General features: G+C 39.0%; 2 protein-coding genes across 3 annotated transcripts; both read left to right on the top strand.

The window, feature by feature from the left end:
* Positions 1-3,622: 3,622 nt before the first annotated feature.
* LOC149949417 (uncharacterized) lies at positions 3,623-6,568 on the top strand. 2 transcript variants are annotated; one of them, XM_090167752.1, is made up of 5 exons: positions 3,623-3,645; positions 4,857-5,431; positions 5,653-5,973; positions 6,038-6,268; positions 6,329-6,568. In XM_090167752.1, the coding sequence occupies exons 2-5, from the start codon at positions 4,961-4,963 to the stop codon at positions 6,437-6,439; spliced, it is 1,134 nt and encodes a 377-aa protein (XP_090023878.1). In that variant the 5' UTR covers positions 3,623-3,645; positions 4,857-4,960; the 3' UTR covers positions 6,440-6,568. The 2 variants fall into 2 exon arrangements, with proteins under 2 accessions (XP_090023878.1, XP_090023879.1); XM_090167753.1 differs by having other exon boundaries at positions 3,624-3,645; positions 4,857-5,425.
* Positions 6,569-10,811: 4,243 nt separating this feature from the next.
* On the top strand, positions 10,812-15,782 carry LOC149949416 (uncharacterized). Its single transcript, XM_090169417.1, has 6 exons — positions 10,812-11,979; positions 12,574-13,436; positions 13,484-13,663; positions 13,746-14,069; positions 14,119-15,038; positions 15,116-15,782. Exons 1-6 carry the CDS (start codon positions 10,812-10,814, stop codon positions 15,780-15,782), a joined length of 4,122 nt encoding a protein of 1,373 aa, XP_090025543.1.
* Positions 15,783-16,806: the final 1,024 nt, after the last annotated feature.

Below are 16,806 nucleotides of genomic sequence, written 5' to 3'. Positions count from 1 at the left end.
TTTATTAAATCATCCTTCTCATTTCATTTTCAATAACATATTATCACGTTATTTACACAGGTTAGACTTGTCGCGCTCCGGGAGGGGCGACTTAAGCGCTACTCCCGCGTTCGAAAATTTCGAAATCGCGTTCGCTGCGCCATCTCGGATAAAATTGTAAAACTATTGAACAAATTTATATATATATACAATTAGTACTGTTTCAATAAATTAGATGGCGCAGCGAGCGCGATTTGGAAAACCGAGTTGCCAGTCAGCAGAATTTACGCGGACCCGTCCCGTAGTATGCTACGGACAATTCTAACCTGTGTAAATATATAAACCGCGATATTATTAAAGAAGAAAAATTCATGACATTTCATTATAAGTGATTATCGTATATTCTACGCACACCACACATAACTATCCGTAATTATTTCGACGAACTGACACACTTACGCAACTTAATTAACATAATTATAGATATAATAATGCCTCTGTAAATTCTACGCGGTTGAATTTCAATAGCGGAAACAAATGTCAGTCGGTAAACGAAAAACGCTCTTTCCCCGTATTTGAACATACGCAAAATATCATTATTTAAATCTACGCATCTAAACTATTAGCATTCTATAGCCGTTTCTAGTTGGTCGTCGCGTCAAACAGTTATTGCAAGCTGTGTATTTCGAAAATATTTCAGGCAACTTTTATATTAGGCTATAACGTACTAAACTTAAATTTTTCCTCGAAACTTTTATCTTTGGCAGCTAAACGTTTTATTTCGGTTTTATTCGTCCTTGTAGCTGAAACAGCCAAAATCCGCAACATCGCTCTATGCAAAGGCTTCACGCGTAACGTTTTTCCAATTCAGTACTGTCAGTTTTCATTTAGGTTGGAAGACCAGAACTTTAAACCACTTAAAAGACAAGGGCCGAGCTCTATCTGTCCCGACCAATAAACGTCCAACTTTCAAACTAACAGAAACTTTCAAAGCAAAAGGAGGAAGGGGGGGGGGGCTCTATTTAATTTAAAGCCAGTGTATTTCCACATCCTACGATTTTTGGGGAGGTTATTGATCTGAAAGCTTATGTTGTTGAACTACTTGTTTCTCATTGAAGGATAGGGGGGGGGGGGGGTTACTATTAGACCCTAAGGGGGGGGGGATTTGGAGCAATAGTAAAAATCGTTTCAAGATAGTCATTCTTTTTAAGTAGATATAATTTAAACGCTAATATATAATCAGGCGGTACAAAAAAATTAAATCGGCAGTACATACATAAATGAAAATAGGCAGTATGTTTTTTGCCAGAAAGTTAAATTAAATTAATCTGTAATTTAAAAAAGGAATTTGCTAGTTTTTTTATTAATTTTATTTTAATTTTGTTATTCGATTTTATTGAACGATTAAAGCCTTTTTTAATTACACGTTTACGTTTTCTACCATAATTATGTTTACAAACTTTTTTTAAAATGGACAAGAACATTTAGATGTTTTCCAATTACTGTCGTTAAATTTTACAAAATGATAAAATTATTGCTTGATTATTTAAAAAAAATATTGCTCCTGATAAGTCAAACTGCCTTGATTGCGGTTTTTAACCGCTTTTTTCAAAAACAGCCTACTACATTTATTTTTAAAGATAAATAACCAATAGTGCGTTCAAGCGCTTGTAGGAACCTTGATAAATAACTACTGCTTTTTTAATTTTTTCCCCTCAATATATCTGCCGTTTTAATTATTTTACTGACCCATTAATTCATAACATTTTCAAAACTATTACAAAGAGTAAAAGTTATTTAATAGTTAGTATTATAGTGTATAAATAAGTAAATATCGCTAAACAGTATAATTTTAATACTCAGCCATTTTAACCTACAAACTCTTATTGAAAATGCTAATCTTGCCATCCATATAATTCAAACAAAATAAATTATTTAATAGAGTAACCAATAATCACACTAGACACGCTGTTAACGCCGTAGTCGAACCTTTTAGTCAGAAAACCAAAAATTAAATTATATCTTTTCTTACGGCTGTAAAAAGTATAACATAACAAACATGTAAAAATGTCTAAATGAATGTAATTGTAAACTCGTCCTAAAAAGAAAAGTAAAAAGTTGAATATTAAACGATGTTTATTAAGGAATCCAAATTCGATTTTTGTGGTTTTTATTATTTTTTCTTCAGAATGTACCATTTTTTTACTGTATAATTTTTATTATAAATTATGTGTTTAATTTTTTTTTCTCTTTTTACTAATATACAAAAAAAATTACTGTTTCTTTATAAGCCAATAGGTCGCAAGATGACTTCGGCCAAATATTCTACTAAATAAATTTGATTTGAAATTTGCAAAAAAAAACATTTATACATTTTACTTCAGAATATTTCTCCATTGTGCAATCTGCGTCGAACCTGTGAAGTTACATGTTACATTTTCAGGGCCGCAATACTTAATTATCTTATTACCGTGAACCTTAATGAGTTAAATATTCATAAATACTTTTATCGTTAGATATGTAATATAAAAAATTAAAATTAAATTTATGTCCTGGGAAGCCAATAGTTCAGATAGAAGGTTGAAAAAAGTTCAAGGATTTTATATTGTAAATAATTATGAGCAACATTTGGTACCAAGTTTCTTTAAAATTAATTTTGAGTAACCTTTAGTATTTTTTTAATGTAATTTCATTATATACTTTTTACTCTATTGAAAAATCTATTAATATTGGGCCGGAAAATATAATAACTTATAGCGAGGTTATCGTTGTCTGTCTTTTACAACGCGTAACATAACGTAATCATCGCTCCTCTTGACAAAAGTTTACGACTTCCTCCAAGTTATAATGTAAATATTAAGATGCCTCTGAACAGATACACATTCGTCCCGTGTACGGCTGAGACCTTGGTATTAAATAAAATAACGCATTAGTAAAATAAACATAGCTAGTCTCCGACCCTGTTATATTAAACGGCTCTTCAGTAGAGACCGATATTTCTTTTTAAACTTTTCTCTTCCGTAAGTTAGAACAAACCCTCTTCATTATGTCATCGTGGTTTCGTATTCTAGCATTTATTTTTTCTTATAATTCCCGGCGGGTTTAAACGTTCGTTATTCCCGCCCTCAACCCGAAATGAAAGCCAAATCTAAATTGGCCGTAGTCGCTTCGAGTCAGCCGTGATTAACGCCGAACGGCAACCTTGTTTTACGAACGGATTTTGCCATTTTTTTTCCAAAGAATTATTTTCGTTAACTAGCTCATTTCCTACTATATCTTCGGATGCGAATTGTGGTCTCCGTGATAAGGCGCTTTTTTTGTAATTTTATTTTATTATTTTTTAGGTTGAAAGTAGCGCGTTTTTTATGACTTTTAACAGTTCGAAAGTTATGTGTCAACAAACAGTGTGATTTCGGAAAAGTGATAAGGATTCGGAGATAATTTCGCGGTTTTTAGTTTTTTTTTATTTATTTATTAGAAGTGGCGTTAGTTCTATACCGGATCCATTTCGAAGATCGCAAAGTTGATTTTAAACGTAAGTTAACACGATTGCTATTTATTTGTAATGCACTTTGGCTGCAGCCAGATAGAAATATTTCTTATTATAAAAGTAATTTAGTTTCGCCTCAAGACGTCTACAGTCGCGCAACATTGGAATGAAATTGGGTGAGTTTTACCATATTTTCCCTTAATTGTGTGGTACGTTTAATTTTAAACAGCGTTTTGGAATTCAAATTGACCACACTATAGGTTTTTGTTTTTCAAGTGCTAATTTTATCAAGTGTTATCAGAAGTATATATTACTTATGTTATGCTTTTGGAAAAATGGTGTCGCTAATAAAAAAAAAAGCGTTTTCTTAAATTAATTAATCGGGAAAATTTGCTTTATTAATAGGTATTTATCCTCTATTAGTGGGATATTTAAAATTTAAAATTAGTAGGTTAATAGCCGGGTTTGTCAGAAATATCTTTTTTGTTTTGTTTTTATCCATAACCGAAAATTATACAAAAATCTTTATTGGTTTTATAACCACGATTAATATCCATAAATAAACAGTTGACCGAAATTTTTATGAATAATCAAAAAATTTATCTGTTCCGCCAAGCTCTAGTCAGGAAAACTACGTCAATTGAAAACTGGGCCCAGTTGGATACTTTTATCCAAAGGAATGTTATGTACTTCTGGTTTTATTGTATTCAAAGTACTTTTAGCAAGTAATTTTAAGTGTTTTTCGAAATTTAATTTATCTTTGTCAGTAACGGTGCTAGGAATTTTTGGGACAGGCAAGCTAACAAAATGTGTGATTTATACAAAATTTCAATTTCTATGCTATCTGCAATGTCTGCAGAATTTGTAAGGAATTTAAAAGTGAACCTCGAAAGGTCTAAATTTATTTTAAATTGTTTGGGCCCTTTTAAAATCTCAAGATAGACCTACCCCCCCCCCCCCCCCGGCGTCACCACTTATCATGGTACATTTAAAATCATTCAGCACTTATCAATATCATTGTTTAGAATTATTTGGACCTTCTACTCCGGTCGCAGTTTGAAGAACCTGCAGAATTCCTGAGATAGATTGTGGGAGGCGCTGTGGCGTGAAATGTTATTACGGCTTATGCCAATACAGTTACCAGACACCGTGTAAAAGCCTGTTCAAATTGATATTCGGTCCGTCGCTAATGGTCTTATAAGTTGGTCGCGTAATGCCAGGTGAAGCGTCGTTCGCCTAGACGCGCTTTAATGGATACTGGATAAGCTTCCCGAGGTAGGGGTAAAGTGTACGCGCTTTCCATTAGATTAAGTTACCAGCTGAGGCGTTCGAAATGAAATAGGAATTAACAGCTGTCTTATCTTATATCAAAACATTTCGTTCGCAGGTTGCGTCGAAATCGTCCAAAGACAGTTCCTTCTCGATGACGTTGCAGCCGCTATTTACATAAAAATACAGCGATAAGGCATTTGGCAATATCCCGGAACGTATATGAAAAGCGCTATGCCGCGTCACAACGGCAATGGCCTGACGCCACCCACGGTAGTGAAACATCTGTCCATTCCCGGGTTGACGTCCAACAGGATCAATTTGAACTTTGAGGACATCGACGACTCGGTCTTCTTGCCGGCACCCGGGTCTCCCGGTACGCCACGAAGTAAGCCCACTACTCCGACGGAATTGTTACCGATTCCACTATCTCCCGCGGTGTCCTCCGCCACCAATTCCCCGGTGGCCAATGGACGGGGCAGTCCGGTCAATGGGTCTCCCGTTCACGGACCCACCACTCATAGGAGTACTCAAACCGCGGTTAGGAAAACGAGCAGTACCGTGCTTCCGCTTCGAAAGTTAAGTACTTCCGGTTTGTTGCAAGATCCTTCGTTGTCAGTCTACGCTGCTGCGGCCGAAAAAGCCAGGGAAAGTCACGATTCATTGGCCATGAGGAAAATCAGTCAGGTAAATGTTGGTGGTCACTCTGACGCGTGGTTTTTGAGAATTGTTTATGGAAAGGTCTGACCAAATTGTAGATTTTTATTTAATCAGACTTGTTTTGGTACGTTAGGTTACTTCTTTATTTGGGCTTAAAAGATGCTCTGTTATTTTCTAAGAATTACGACCTTTCCAGCACGTTCTTTAAGAACCATAAATGTGTCGGTTTTAGTTAAATATCAGTACCATCAAAGGTTGGACACGTATTCACCAGTACATTCGGCTGGAGCAACCACCCGTCCCACGACGTGATTGTGGCTCAATCCCGGACCTTATGCGGACGTTACATACGCTACAAGGTCAGGGCTTTGTCCGGTATATCTTGCAAGAAAATAAATTTACAACGGTTGAGGAGCGTCACCAATTTATCGGCCATCTTCGGCCCCACCAGCCCGGACGTCAACAGCAACCCCGGTCTCAATGACGTCTCGTCTCACATCCGACGTCTGGGAATGGAACTTGAAAGAACCCACCCCAAACTCTACCACAGCGTCACCTCCAATGTTGGAGTTCAAGTAATTAGGAAAATTTCTTGAAGTGTGGGCATTATTTGAATCAAAATAAGCTTTATCCCTATAGAGTCTGACCAGCGAAGCATCGGCCCAAAATCTCCTCCACTCAATTGCCAAGGAATTATTTGACCAAGAAATCAACTGGGGTAGAATCGTGGCTTTTTTCGCCATTTCTGGCGCTTTAGCTATGGATTGCGTCCGCCTAGGTAGGCCGGAATACGTCATGGGCTTGGTTGACGGCTTAGCTAACGTGGTGGATAGGAGCTTAGCCCATTGGATCGCTACCCAAGGTGGTTGGGTACGTCATAGATTACCAAAAACGTACACCCTTACCTTACGTGTATTCCATGTTTTGTAGGAAGCTTTGCAAGGCCAGTTCCGAAGAAGTAGACGATTTCCATTTACCAAAGTAGTTTTCCATGTCCTACTACCAATTTCGTTGCTGCTAGCACTGTTTTGGCACTTTTAAAATCTCATTTTAACATAGTTAATTATATTATTGTACATAAATAATTTTAAGTTTTTGTTTACTAAATAGGCGTGTCCGCGTGTACCGCAGTTTAAGTTATCGTCAAAATAAATTTAATTTCAGTGACAATTCGTAATAAAACATTCACCAACACAGATTAAATATCTTAACATTTTGGGTTTGTTTCTTACGGAAATTTAGTTTAACTTAAGCCTTTGTTTAACCTGCCGAGGCTTAGCAATTTGTTTTTCCTTAATTCCGTTTTATTTTTAAAAGGTTTTTTCTTCTAAAAACAGCCTCTCATATAATTTAGCTATCGAAAAAATACGTATTTTTTAAACTATCGACATGTTTTCCTGTCATTAATTACTGTCAAATGTCACAAGGGGGGTAGGAAATAATCATTATTTAAGTTCTCAATATCATATTTTTTGCACAGCGGAATATACCACCCTGGGGTAACCTATTTAAGAATCCGGACGCCGCTGAGTACGTTCTAAGTAATTTGTAATTATTTTTTGGGGTCATTTACGATACCGAATTTCTTTGGCCCGCGGCCGTAAATTAACGGCTGAAAAGTGAAAGTTATGGTTCAATTCGGTGGATGTATTATTTTACTCTAGTCGTACCAGGCGTATATCTCGCCTTGTAATCACAAATGCCATAAATTTATACCAAAAATGTATTCCCCTTGACAGAGAATATGTAGTTTCAGTTGTCATGATACCCCGATAAAAGTCTCCGCCTATACGGAGAAAGAGTCTGCTATCTTATGAGTGTCTTCCCCCCTACCGGGGGAGAGGGGGAAAGATAACCACGCCCCTCCGCCTTTCCCGGTATTATCGGGTAACGATTGGGTGTCTTCCCCCCTTACCGGAAGAAAAGGGGAAAATGCTACAAACGCAAAGGCAGAGGGGCGTGGTTTTCTTACGGGGATCACGAGGCTAAGAGATTGCCGCATACATATTCTCCGTTGAGCCTAATACATTCTTGTTCATACGGTTTCTTATTCAATTCAGGTCGAATGTATCGAGTTAAAATGTAATTAAAAGTTGCCGGGTGCTATAATTATCAATAAAACATTTCACAAGCCGTTAGAAAAAAAAATTAAATCTGTTTTATATTTCTCTACGCGTCGCGCAATTATAAAAACCTTATATTTATTCACAACATTTGAATACGAAATATCATTAGGGTTAATTACAATTTGGAAATTTGCGAACAAACTCGTCTAGGTATGGTTTATGATTATGTAAACACTGTTATTTTAATTTGTATTCGAATTGGGTGGTCGTTAACCTAATAGACCACTGTGAAATATTCACTCTCAAATAGACACGTAAATTTTGCTTAGGGAGGCTATTTAATTATAATTAATTATCCTTTAATTGCATAAAGTCGTATGTTAGGTGTTTCCCATTTGTAACTGTTAATGAGTATCTGCTTATCATACTCTTTTGTTTTATGAAGATAATCTCCTTTATTCTTATTTGACCAGATAAAATCGGTTTGCCTTATCAGAATATCTTAACTGATCTACTTTTTAATTTAAGTTGTCTTATTGGCCAAAAAAAAATTTAGAGAAAGGTTTTTCTAGTTAAGACTTAATTGTCTCACTTCTGATTAGATACCTCGGATAAAAAGCTGATCGTGGATTGGGTTAAAGAAGACAGATTTATTTTTATTTTATTTAGTTAACTGTTAATTTTGATACAGTTGAAAAATTAAGTGTTATCAAACAAAATAACAGTAATACAGTAGTTTACGTTGATAGCAGTGACTCCTGTGATTTAACAAAACTTTGTCGCAGCCAGGCACTCCTGGATGGTGGCCACGTCGATTTGATTATGTAAAGTTAATAAGAACCATCTATAGACTATAATGCAGGTAAATTTCGCGGAAAGGTAGAACAGTCCATAATTAAAAGGGGGCAAATAAGCTAAACCCTAACTAATTTATAGTTATGATGAAAATTACGAAATGCTCGGACCAATAGGTCTTCGAGAATATAATTAAAACGCGAAACTCGGTCCAAATAGATCTTCGAATCCAAAACCAATTAAAATGGAAATAAAATAGCCAGAATAATAATAATAATAATAATCAGCTAGGCTATTACCCAAGGCACCACCACAGGCCTAAGTCATCAAGCGACTTTTGAATTTCCAGCGGTAGATCGGATTCGACCTATTTGGAACTCAAGAGTACCGCGCAAGGAGTCTGGCTTGCGATTATATAAATCGAAAACAGAAGCTAACATTAAAAATTTCAAAACGCGTTGCGTAGCAACGGAAAGTCAAATATTATTATATTATTTTAAAAATTTAATCATGATGTTATAATTTTTAATGTTTGGACAGCCGAAGCTACAGATTTTATATTAATCTAATCTAACCATGATTTAATCATACGAGGGTGTCCTAATCATTGGAGTGAGCTACCCCTCGGAATGTGTGTATTCACGAGGCGGGACTTAGTCCCAATTTCGAATTTCCCGCGTAAAGACCAAACCGCCATCTCGGATCGGAACGGTTTTAAAAAACGTCGGCGGCCATCTTGTGTAGAAAGATTATACCAAACCTTGTTTATTAACTTCGAATTAGCTTAAACTCTCTTTAAACTTTGTATAGTAACTAGCATAGCCTTAACTGTATTTCTTTAAAATTAGAACGTGAAAGTAAAACGCGCGTAAACGAGACTAAGTTGTGATTTGAAATTTACCGCGAGCGGTCTCTCTTGAATTTTGCTTAATAAAAAGCTTATCTTTTAAAAGTTGTCGTTAACCATATTTCTACTGTTATGGAATTCGATGGTTAAGCCTAGCTACCATTTACTTAGCTTCTAGTTTATTTCAGTCGGCTAGAATTAGTTACGGAACAGTAAAACGCTCTCCCAATATCTAATACCTTTCGTTTCGGCACATTTTGGTGCCGAAACCCGGGAAAACGAATCGCTTTATTCGAATAAAATCTCGATAAAATCATGGCTAATGATGAAGACGCAACTTCTGCCGTACCTGAATCTCTGGCAAAGTCAATAAGAAGACGCGGTATTCTTCGCACCGCCATCACCAGTCTTCTATCGAGCATCGATGGTCACCTGAGGGAAGATCCGCCGGATATTCATACACTGACCAACGATATCCGCCTGCTAGACGCTAAAGAGAAGGCTCTTGATGGACTGAATGTACAAATAGAAAATCTTATTTCTGATGATATCGTCCTGGAGACGGACATTGTGTATTCAATGACGAAATACGGAGACCCAATAGTTTTAGCTCGAGGAGATTTAAGTAGTCTACTTAAAAAGCTTACTGATACGAGACCGAAATCACCCGTGATTATCTCGCCAAATCTAACATCGACAGATTCTTTGCAATCAACTCTACCATTGACTTCTCTTTCGGTAACTTCACCGGGTTCCAGCGCTTCTAGTACCTCAGTCACGGTCACATCTGGACATTCGGTATTTACGACAGCATCTCAGCTTTCTGGACAATCTGGATTAACGTCGACCACTCTTCCTGGTCAAGCGATCACGTCGGTCGTCACGCCGTTTCCGCCTTCGGGAAACTCACTTACGACACCGAACGTCACTTTCTTCGGACCACCCTCACACTCTCCGACTATGCTTCCTCAGTTTTCATCCCACCCGATTCAACTGCCACAGTCTACGACGAGTCTAGTCACCACGCCTCCTGTGTTTGTGCGACTACCGAAACTTGAAATGCAACGTTTCAACGGCAATCCGGAACAGTGATAGGGATGCACCGATATGGGTACAGCCGATATATCGGCCGGCCGATATATCGGCTAATCGTGGCTGATAATATCGGCCGATATTAACAAAGTTACCTATCACAATATTATGCTTTTTTGTTTACTCTCGTAACCACCTGTTAAAAAATGATATGATCTATGGCTTTTGGAGTCGAAAAACCACTTATGATTCCTGACCGTTTTGGACGCGAATAATTATTTCCTACAACAGCGATCAACTGGCCTTTTTAAAAGGAAATGTAAGGTTGTGGCAATAAATGTTTTCCATTAATTAGTTAGTTGAGTATCGCCTTTTTTTAAAGTTTTTCCTGAAAATATTTTTCTAATACCAGAAGTATCGGCTAATATCGGCCTCGCTTAAGCCGATATTGGCTGATACCGATATTTGAAAAATTAGCCGATATATCGGCCGATATATCGGTTACCGATATATCGGTGCATCCCTAAACAGTGGCAAGCCTTTTGGACACAATTTAACACCGCAGTCCATAGTCACGCGATCGACAAATCAGTTAAGTTTAGTTACCTTTTATCCTATTTGGAAGGCGAGGCCGCTGTGTCTATAGCGGGATTGCCTCCGATAGCTGAAAACTATGACGCTGCTCTATATAGAAGAACGTTTTGGTAACCTTGGTATGATTGCCGAGAAACATATGGACATTTTAACTAGTCTAACTCCTGTTAAAAGAGGTTACGAAATCGACGCGCTTAAAAAGCTTTATACTACTTGTGAAATTCAAATTCGAAGCCTCCAATCTTTGGGGGTTGTTAGTGACTCTTACGGGATATTGCTTTGCCACGTTTTAAAAGGTCTTATACCTGTGGAATTAAAAATTGAGTTTAACCGTAGGCACGACCACGGGTCTTACAAAATAGAGGATCTTCTAACTTTTCTGCGCAAAGAAATAAATTGTCGTGAGAGAGCTTATGGTTCTCGTGCTAATAATCGCTATTCAGAGCGCAAAAATGGGTCTGATAAATCTAATCTCAGTTCACGTAACGGAATTCGAAACCGAGAAACTTTCAATTCGACCGCCTCAGAGTTGAACATCGCAGCCTCGGGATCAAGCCAGCAACAGCAAAATTACGTAAAAACCTGTTTTTACTGCGGCCAAACTACGCGCAAAACCTCCGAGTGTGACAAGTTCACATTATCCCAAAAACGAAATCTCGTCAAAACTAAACAACGATGTTATATCTGCTTAAGAAAACATTACATTAAAGACTGCGATTCAAAATATAAAAACTGTCGAAAATGCGATAAGAAGCACCACCCTTCTCTTTGCGAAAAGCACGAATCTAAAGAAAAGGCGGAAGAGCCTGAAGACGGTATGAATCCGAAAGAAACATACAACAATCAACTGACAGTAGCGTCTAAAGACAAACCAAATGCGATGATCTTGCTACAGACTGCCCTAAACGTCAGAACTGGTGAAAATGTGAGGGTCCATTGTCTCCTAGATAGTGGAGGCCAGGCATCGTTCATCAATCAGGACGTTTCTCGCAAACTAAATCTTCCGGTCGTTTCCGAAGAGAGACTCAATACTCTTCCGTTCGAAGGTACAGAGCCAAAGCGTACCACTCGAAGAAAAGTCGAAGTTGAACTTCGTAATCTTCGAGATCCGGAAAAGCGCGTGACCGTCGAACTCTTCGAGTCAGCGAGAATCAGCGGTGCGGTATTCGCCGTTCCTAGCTCGAATATCGTTTCCGAGATGTCTAAGCTCGGCCTTAATATGGCAGTCATGCCATCTGAACATGGAGGTAAAAACCTCTCTTCTTCCATCGACCTCTTAATCGGATCAGACCTGTACTGGGACGTAGTGTTGGGAGAATCCGCACCGAAACGACTTACCTCATTTCTAGTGGCTCTATTCTCCACCACCCTCCCCCCTTTTCGGCTTTCCGTTGCTATATGCAACGCGTTTTGAAATTTTTAATGTTTAGGCTTAGTTTCTCCTTTCGATTTATCAGTCGCCAGCCAGATTTCCTGCACGGTACTGATGAGTTCCAAATAGAACGAAACCGGTCTACCGTTGGAATTTCTGGCTATTTTATTTAATTTTAATTTAGTTTATTACTCGAAGATCTATTTGATCCGAGTTTCGCGTTTTTTGCTCGAAGACCTATTGGGTACGAGTTAGTAGTAAGTTTTTTAATTTCTTCAAATTTGTTTAGGATTTAGCTATATTATCCCTTTTAATTATGGACTAATCTACTTTTTCAAGTATTTTATCATCCTTCTCACAGTCCATAGGTGGTTTCTTCTAACTTAACCTATCTTTGGATGGGCCGTTAACGGACCGGAAGTCGTCACTGGAAAATTTATTGGTATGAATACCATCGCGATCATGAAAGTGGCTGTAACGCCTAAAGAGGAAGAATCTGAAAGTATTTCCTCACAGCTGCGCGCATTCGGGGAGCTGGAGTCTTTGGGCATCATGGATAATGAATCCAAACCTTCCTCCTCTAGCAAATCCCTCGCGAATTTCAAAAATAACGTTTCATTCAGCGACGGCCGCTACCAAGTTACGCTTCCCTGGAAGCCCAACAAGAAGGATCTCAGAGGCAACTATGAAATTGCTAAGAAAAGAACTGTCAACCTTTTGACGAAACTTAGAACAAATCCTATACTTTTCTCTGAATACAACAATGTCATGCTTGAGCAGCTCAAATCTGAAGTAATCGAAGAAGTGCCTGTAGCTGAAGCTACTGTTGGTCCTTTATACTATCTTCCTCACCGAGCGGTAATCCGCGGAACAAGCGAGACAACTAAGCTAAGGGTTGTCTATGACGCTGGCTCACATGTCATCGTAGTTCCCAGCCTCAATGACTGCTTAGAGGTGGGACCAAATGTAAATCCAAATCTTCTGGATGTTGTAATCCGGTTTCGGGAGAAAAAAATCGCCTTCACGGGAGATATAGAGAAGGCCTTTCTACAAATATCTCTCAAACCCGAAGACCGAGATTCTGTAAGGTTTCTGTGGATAGACATTCTCAACCCTGATGTCAATGGAGAGCTGAAAACTTACTGCATAACTCGTGTTGCCTTTGGCGTTTCATCCAGCCCCTTTTTGCTGGGAGCTACTCTGCGTCATCATATCGAGAAGTACCAGAAAAATGAACCGGTAACCTGCGAAGCATTATACCGTGGACTCTACGTAGACGATCTAATCGGAGGAGCTGATACTCCGCAAGAAGCCTATGAAATTTCAACAAAGGCAAAAAAATGCTATCAGATGCCTCAATGAATTTACGTAAATTCAAGACTAACTCTAAGGAGCTACGGGAACTCTGGAACCTGTCTTCATCTGTTAGAGAAACCTTGACAAACTCGAGCAACCTCAAAGTGTTGGGGCTGTCCTGGAACACTGAGACGGATAAACTGCTATTCGACTTAGAGCCTCTATTGGAATTTTTATCTAATCGCCAAAATTCGAAACGTTGGGTTTTTTAAAGCTGTCGCTCGCATCTACGACCCGCTCGGGTTACTTGCGCCCTATACGATTCGCGGAAAATTTCTATACCAGCAACTTTGGAAGCCTAAGCTGTCATGGGACGAAGAAATTCCAGTTAATCTAGCCAACCAGTTTTCAAAATGGTGTTCGGAACTCCGAGAACTAAGAAAAATCGCTGTCCCAAGGTTCTACTTTGAAGAATCAAAAGCTAACCAGCGCCTTTCTACTGAGCTACACATCTTTGTCGATGCCAGTGAGAAAGGATACGCCGCTGCCGCGTACTTGCGCTACGTAACTGAACAAGGAGCAGTCGGTACCACACTTGTGGCCTGTAAAACTAGAGTTTCTCCTGTAGAAAAAAAACAGACGCTCCCTCGCTTGGAGTTAATGGGTGCCGTATTAGGAACCCGTCTTTTGAAACATCTGAAAAACGCATTCTCTATAGAAATCTCTCAAATACAACTATGGTCCGATTCGACCATTACTCTGGATTGGATTCAAGATACTCTCTCATACCAACCCAACTCAGTGGAATCATTGCAACGGGAAAGAAAATCCTGCGGATCTGCCCACTAGAGGTCGCTCTGTCGCTGATCTCGCCACCAATTCCTTATGGTGGCATGGACCTTATTTCCTGAGGAAAATTGAAAATCACAAACCAGAAACTGTTCGGAACCACCTCAGCAATGAAGAAAACCCTGATCTCCAACACGAACTCAAAGCCGAGTTCCAACAAACATTCCAAGGACTATGCGCTTATAAAAGTCAACCGGCTCCTATTCTAGACTTGAAAAGGTTCAACTCTCTTAACAAAGTATACCGAATAACTGCTTTCGCAATTCGTTTCAAGCACAATTGCACGTCTAAATCTGAAGAGAGAAAAATCGAGTCCATTACCTCTGAAGAGCTTGGAAATGCAGAAAAATATTGGGTAAAACAAGCCCAAAGGGAAAGTCTTTTACCCGAAATTCTCAGTCTACAGGAAAACAAATCTATTAACAATGAATCTAAAATAAAACTCTTGAAGCCATTTATTGATGACGATGGTATATTATGTGTTGGTGGTTGCATCACTTCTTCCGATTTGACCTACCGACAACTTCACCCGTGGATACTTCCGTCTTCCCATCGGCTTTCCGTTCTAATCGCTATGAATACACACCAACGAATCCTACACGCTGGTGTCAACGATACTCTCGTGGAAGTGAGAGAGCGATACTGGGTGATTCGTGGTCGACAAATGATCAAGCGCGTCATCTCGCGCTGCACCATTTGCAAACGCTTTCGAGCCGTTCCATCAGCCACCGAGATGGCTCCTTTACCTTCCTTTCGAACCACTCCTGCCAAACCCTTCACCATGTGCGGGTTGGACGAGCTGACGCCGACCTGAAAGCCCTATTCAAGAACCTGAAGTGCCCAGAAGTACTCGAATACTTCGGCAGTCATCACATTTCTTGGAACTACATCGTTGAACGCGCCCCCTGGTGGGTTGGTTTCTGGGAGCGGTTAGTTCGCTCTGTCAAGGAATGTCTGCGCAGAGTACTAGGACAATCCCACCTTACGTTTGAGGAAATAACTACGCTGATTGCTGAAGCTGAAGCTGTAATCAATTCAAGGCCGATTACCTATGTATACCAAGATGTTGGAGAACCTATTCCCCTAACTCCGGCTCACGCTCTCGTTGGTGGTAGATTAACCTCCTTGCCTTCTAGAACTTTTCCTAGAGACTTAACTGCGAATCCCACACGCAAACAGTTAGAAAAACGAGAAAGACATCGCCAACGAACGATGGACAATTTCTGGAGTAGCTGGAAGAAAAGTTACTTATTGGAGTTACGCTCCGCTCATTTTCGCACGAAATCAATACCCACCTCGGACCTAAAAAAAGGCGATGTTGTCCTAATTGCGGAACCAAAGCTTCCACGACTATGTTGGAAAATGGCAGTAATTGAAGAACTTTTTCTGGGTCGGTCGTGCCTTCTAAGACTCTCTAACGGTACTCTCATAAAGAGACCAATTTCTTTGTTGTATAACCTTGAATTAACAGATGATTGTAATGACGAATTTCATGTTTTTTTGAACGATGTTCAAGGAGGGAAGCTTGTGTAGAAAGATTATACCAAACCTTGTTTATTAACTTCGAATTAGCTTAAACTCTCTTTAAACTTTGTATAGTAACTAGCATAGCCTTAACTGTATTTCTTTAAAATTAGAACGTGAAAGTAGAACGCGCGTAAACGAGACCACGGCCAACTTTGATTTCTCGCGCATCTCTCGCGCTACAGCGGCCATCTCATTCGTTGACGTTTCTGTGTTAACCTATGAGCAAAAGATGTGTATGACGTCAGCGCCCCTAGCGGATTATTATTTTTAGTATAGTTTTTACATTGGGGACAATATAACCACCGAGCGTGGCGCTGAACTCCTACACATTATAGTACAGTTTATAGGGGGAAAATCCTTTCTCGCGGAATTTCGACGAATGTGTTGGCCGTAGTAGCGCGAACAGCGCGTGATCAAAGTTGGCCGTGACGAGACTTAGTTGTGATTTGAAATTTACCGCGAGCGGTCTCTCTTGAATTTTGCTTAATAAAAAGCTTATCTTTTAAAAGTTGTCGTTAACCCTATTTTTACTGTTATGGAATTCGATGGTTAAGCCTAGCTACCATTTACTTAGCTTCTAGTTTATTTCAGTCGGCTAGAATTAGTTACGGAACAGTAAAACGCTCTCCCAATATCTAATACCTTTCGTTTCGGCACATATTGTCTGTGATATCTCCTAGTCGCTAAAGGTGGTGCTGGATATGCCAAAGGCATTTTCTGGGAGTGGTAAAATTAGGTATATGCAAAAAATATGTATTTGCAGAAATATAGAAATTTGTTGGCATTGTTAAAGTCTACACCTTGTTTACCAATAATCTCCAGCCATAAATGCCTTCGCTGTTCCGATAGTTTTAATGTTTCAGGGCACTGATTTTTTATAACGGATGGAAAAACTCATATCAAATGGCTTATAGCGTCCATTTCTCTTACCACAACCTTGTATTGCACATTTAGACATTTTCACCAGTTATCTGCCAAGGCTTAGAAACACAGCTAAACTTCCAAAATTGTGTTAGACAAAATGGCCACC

Source organism: Leiobunum rupestre, chromosome 3, assembly GCF_980474605.1.
Source record: "Leiobunum rupestre chromosome 3, qqLeiRupe1.1.hap1, whole genome shotgun sequence".
NCBI classification, from domain to species: Eukaryota; Metazoa; Arthropoda; class Arachnida; order Opiliones; family Sclerosomatidae; genus Leiobunum; species Leiobunum rupestre.
This window is presented reverse-complemented; position numbering and strand designations above follow the sequence as displayed.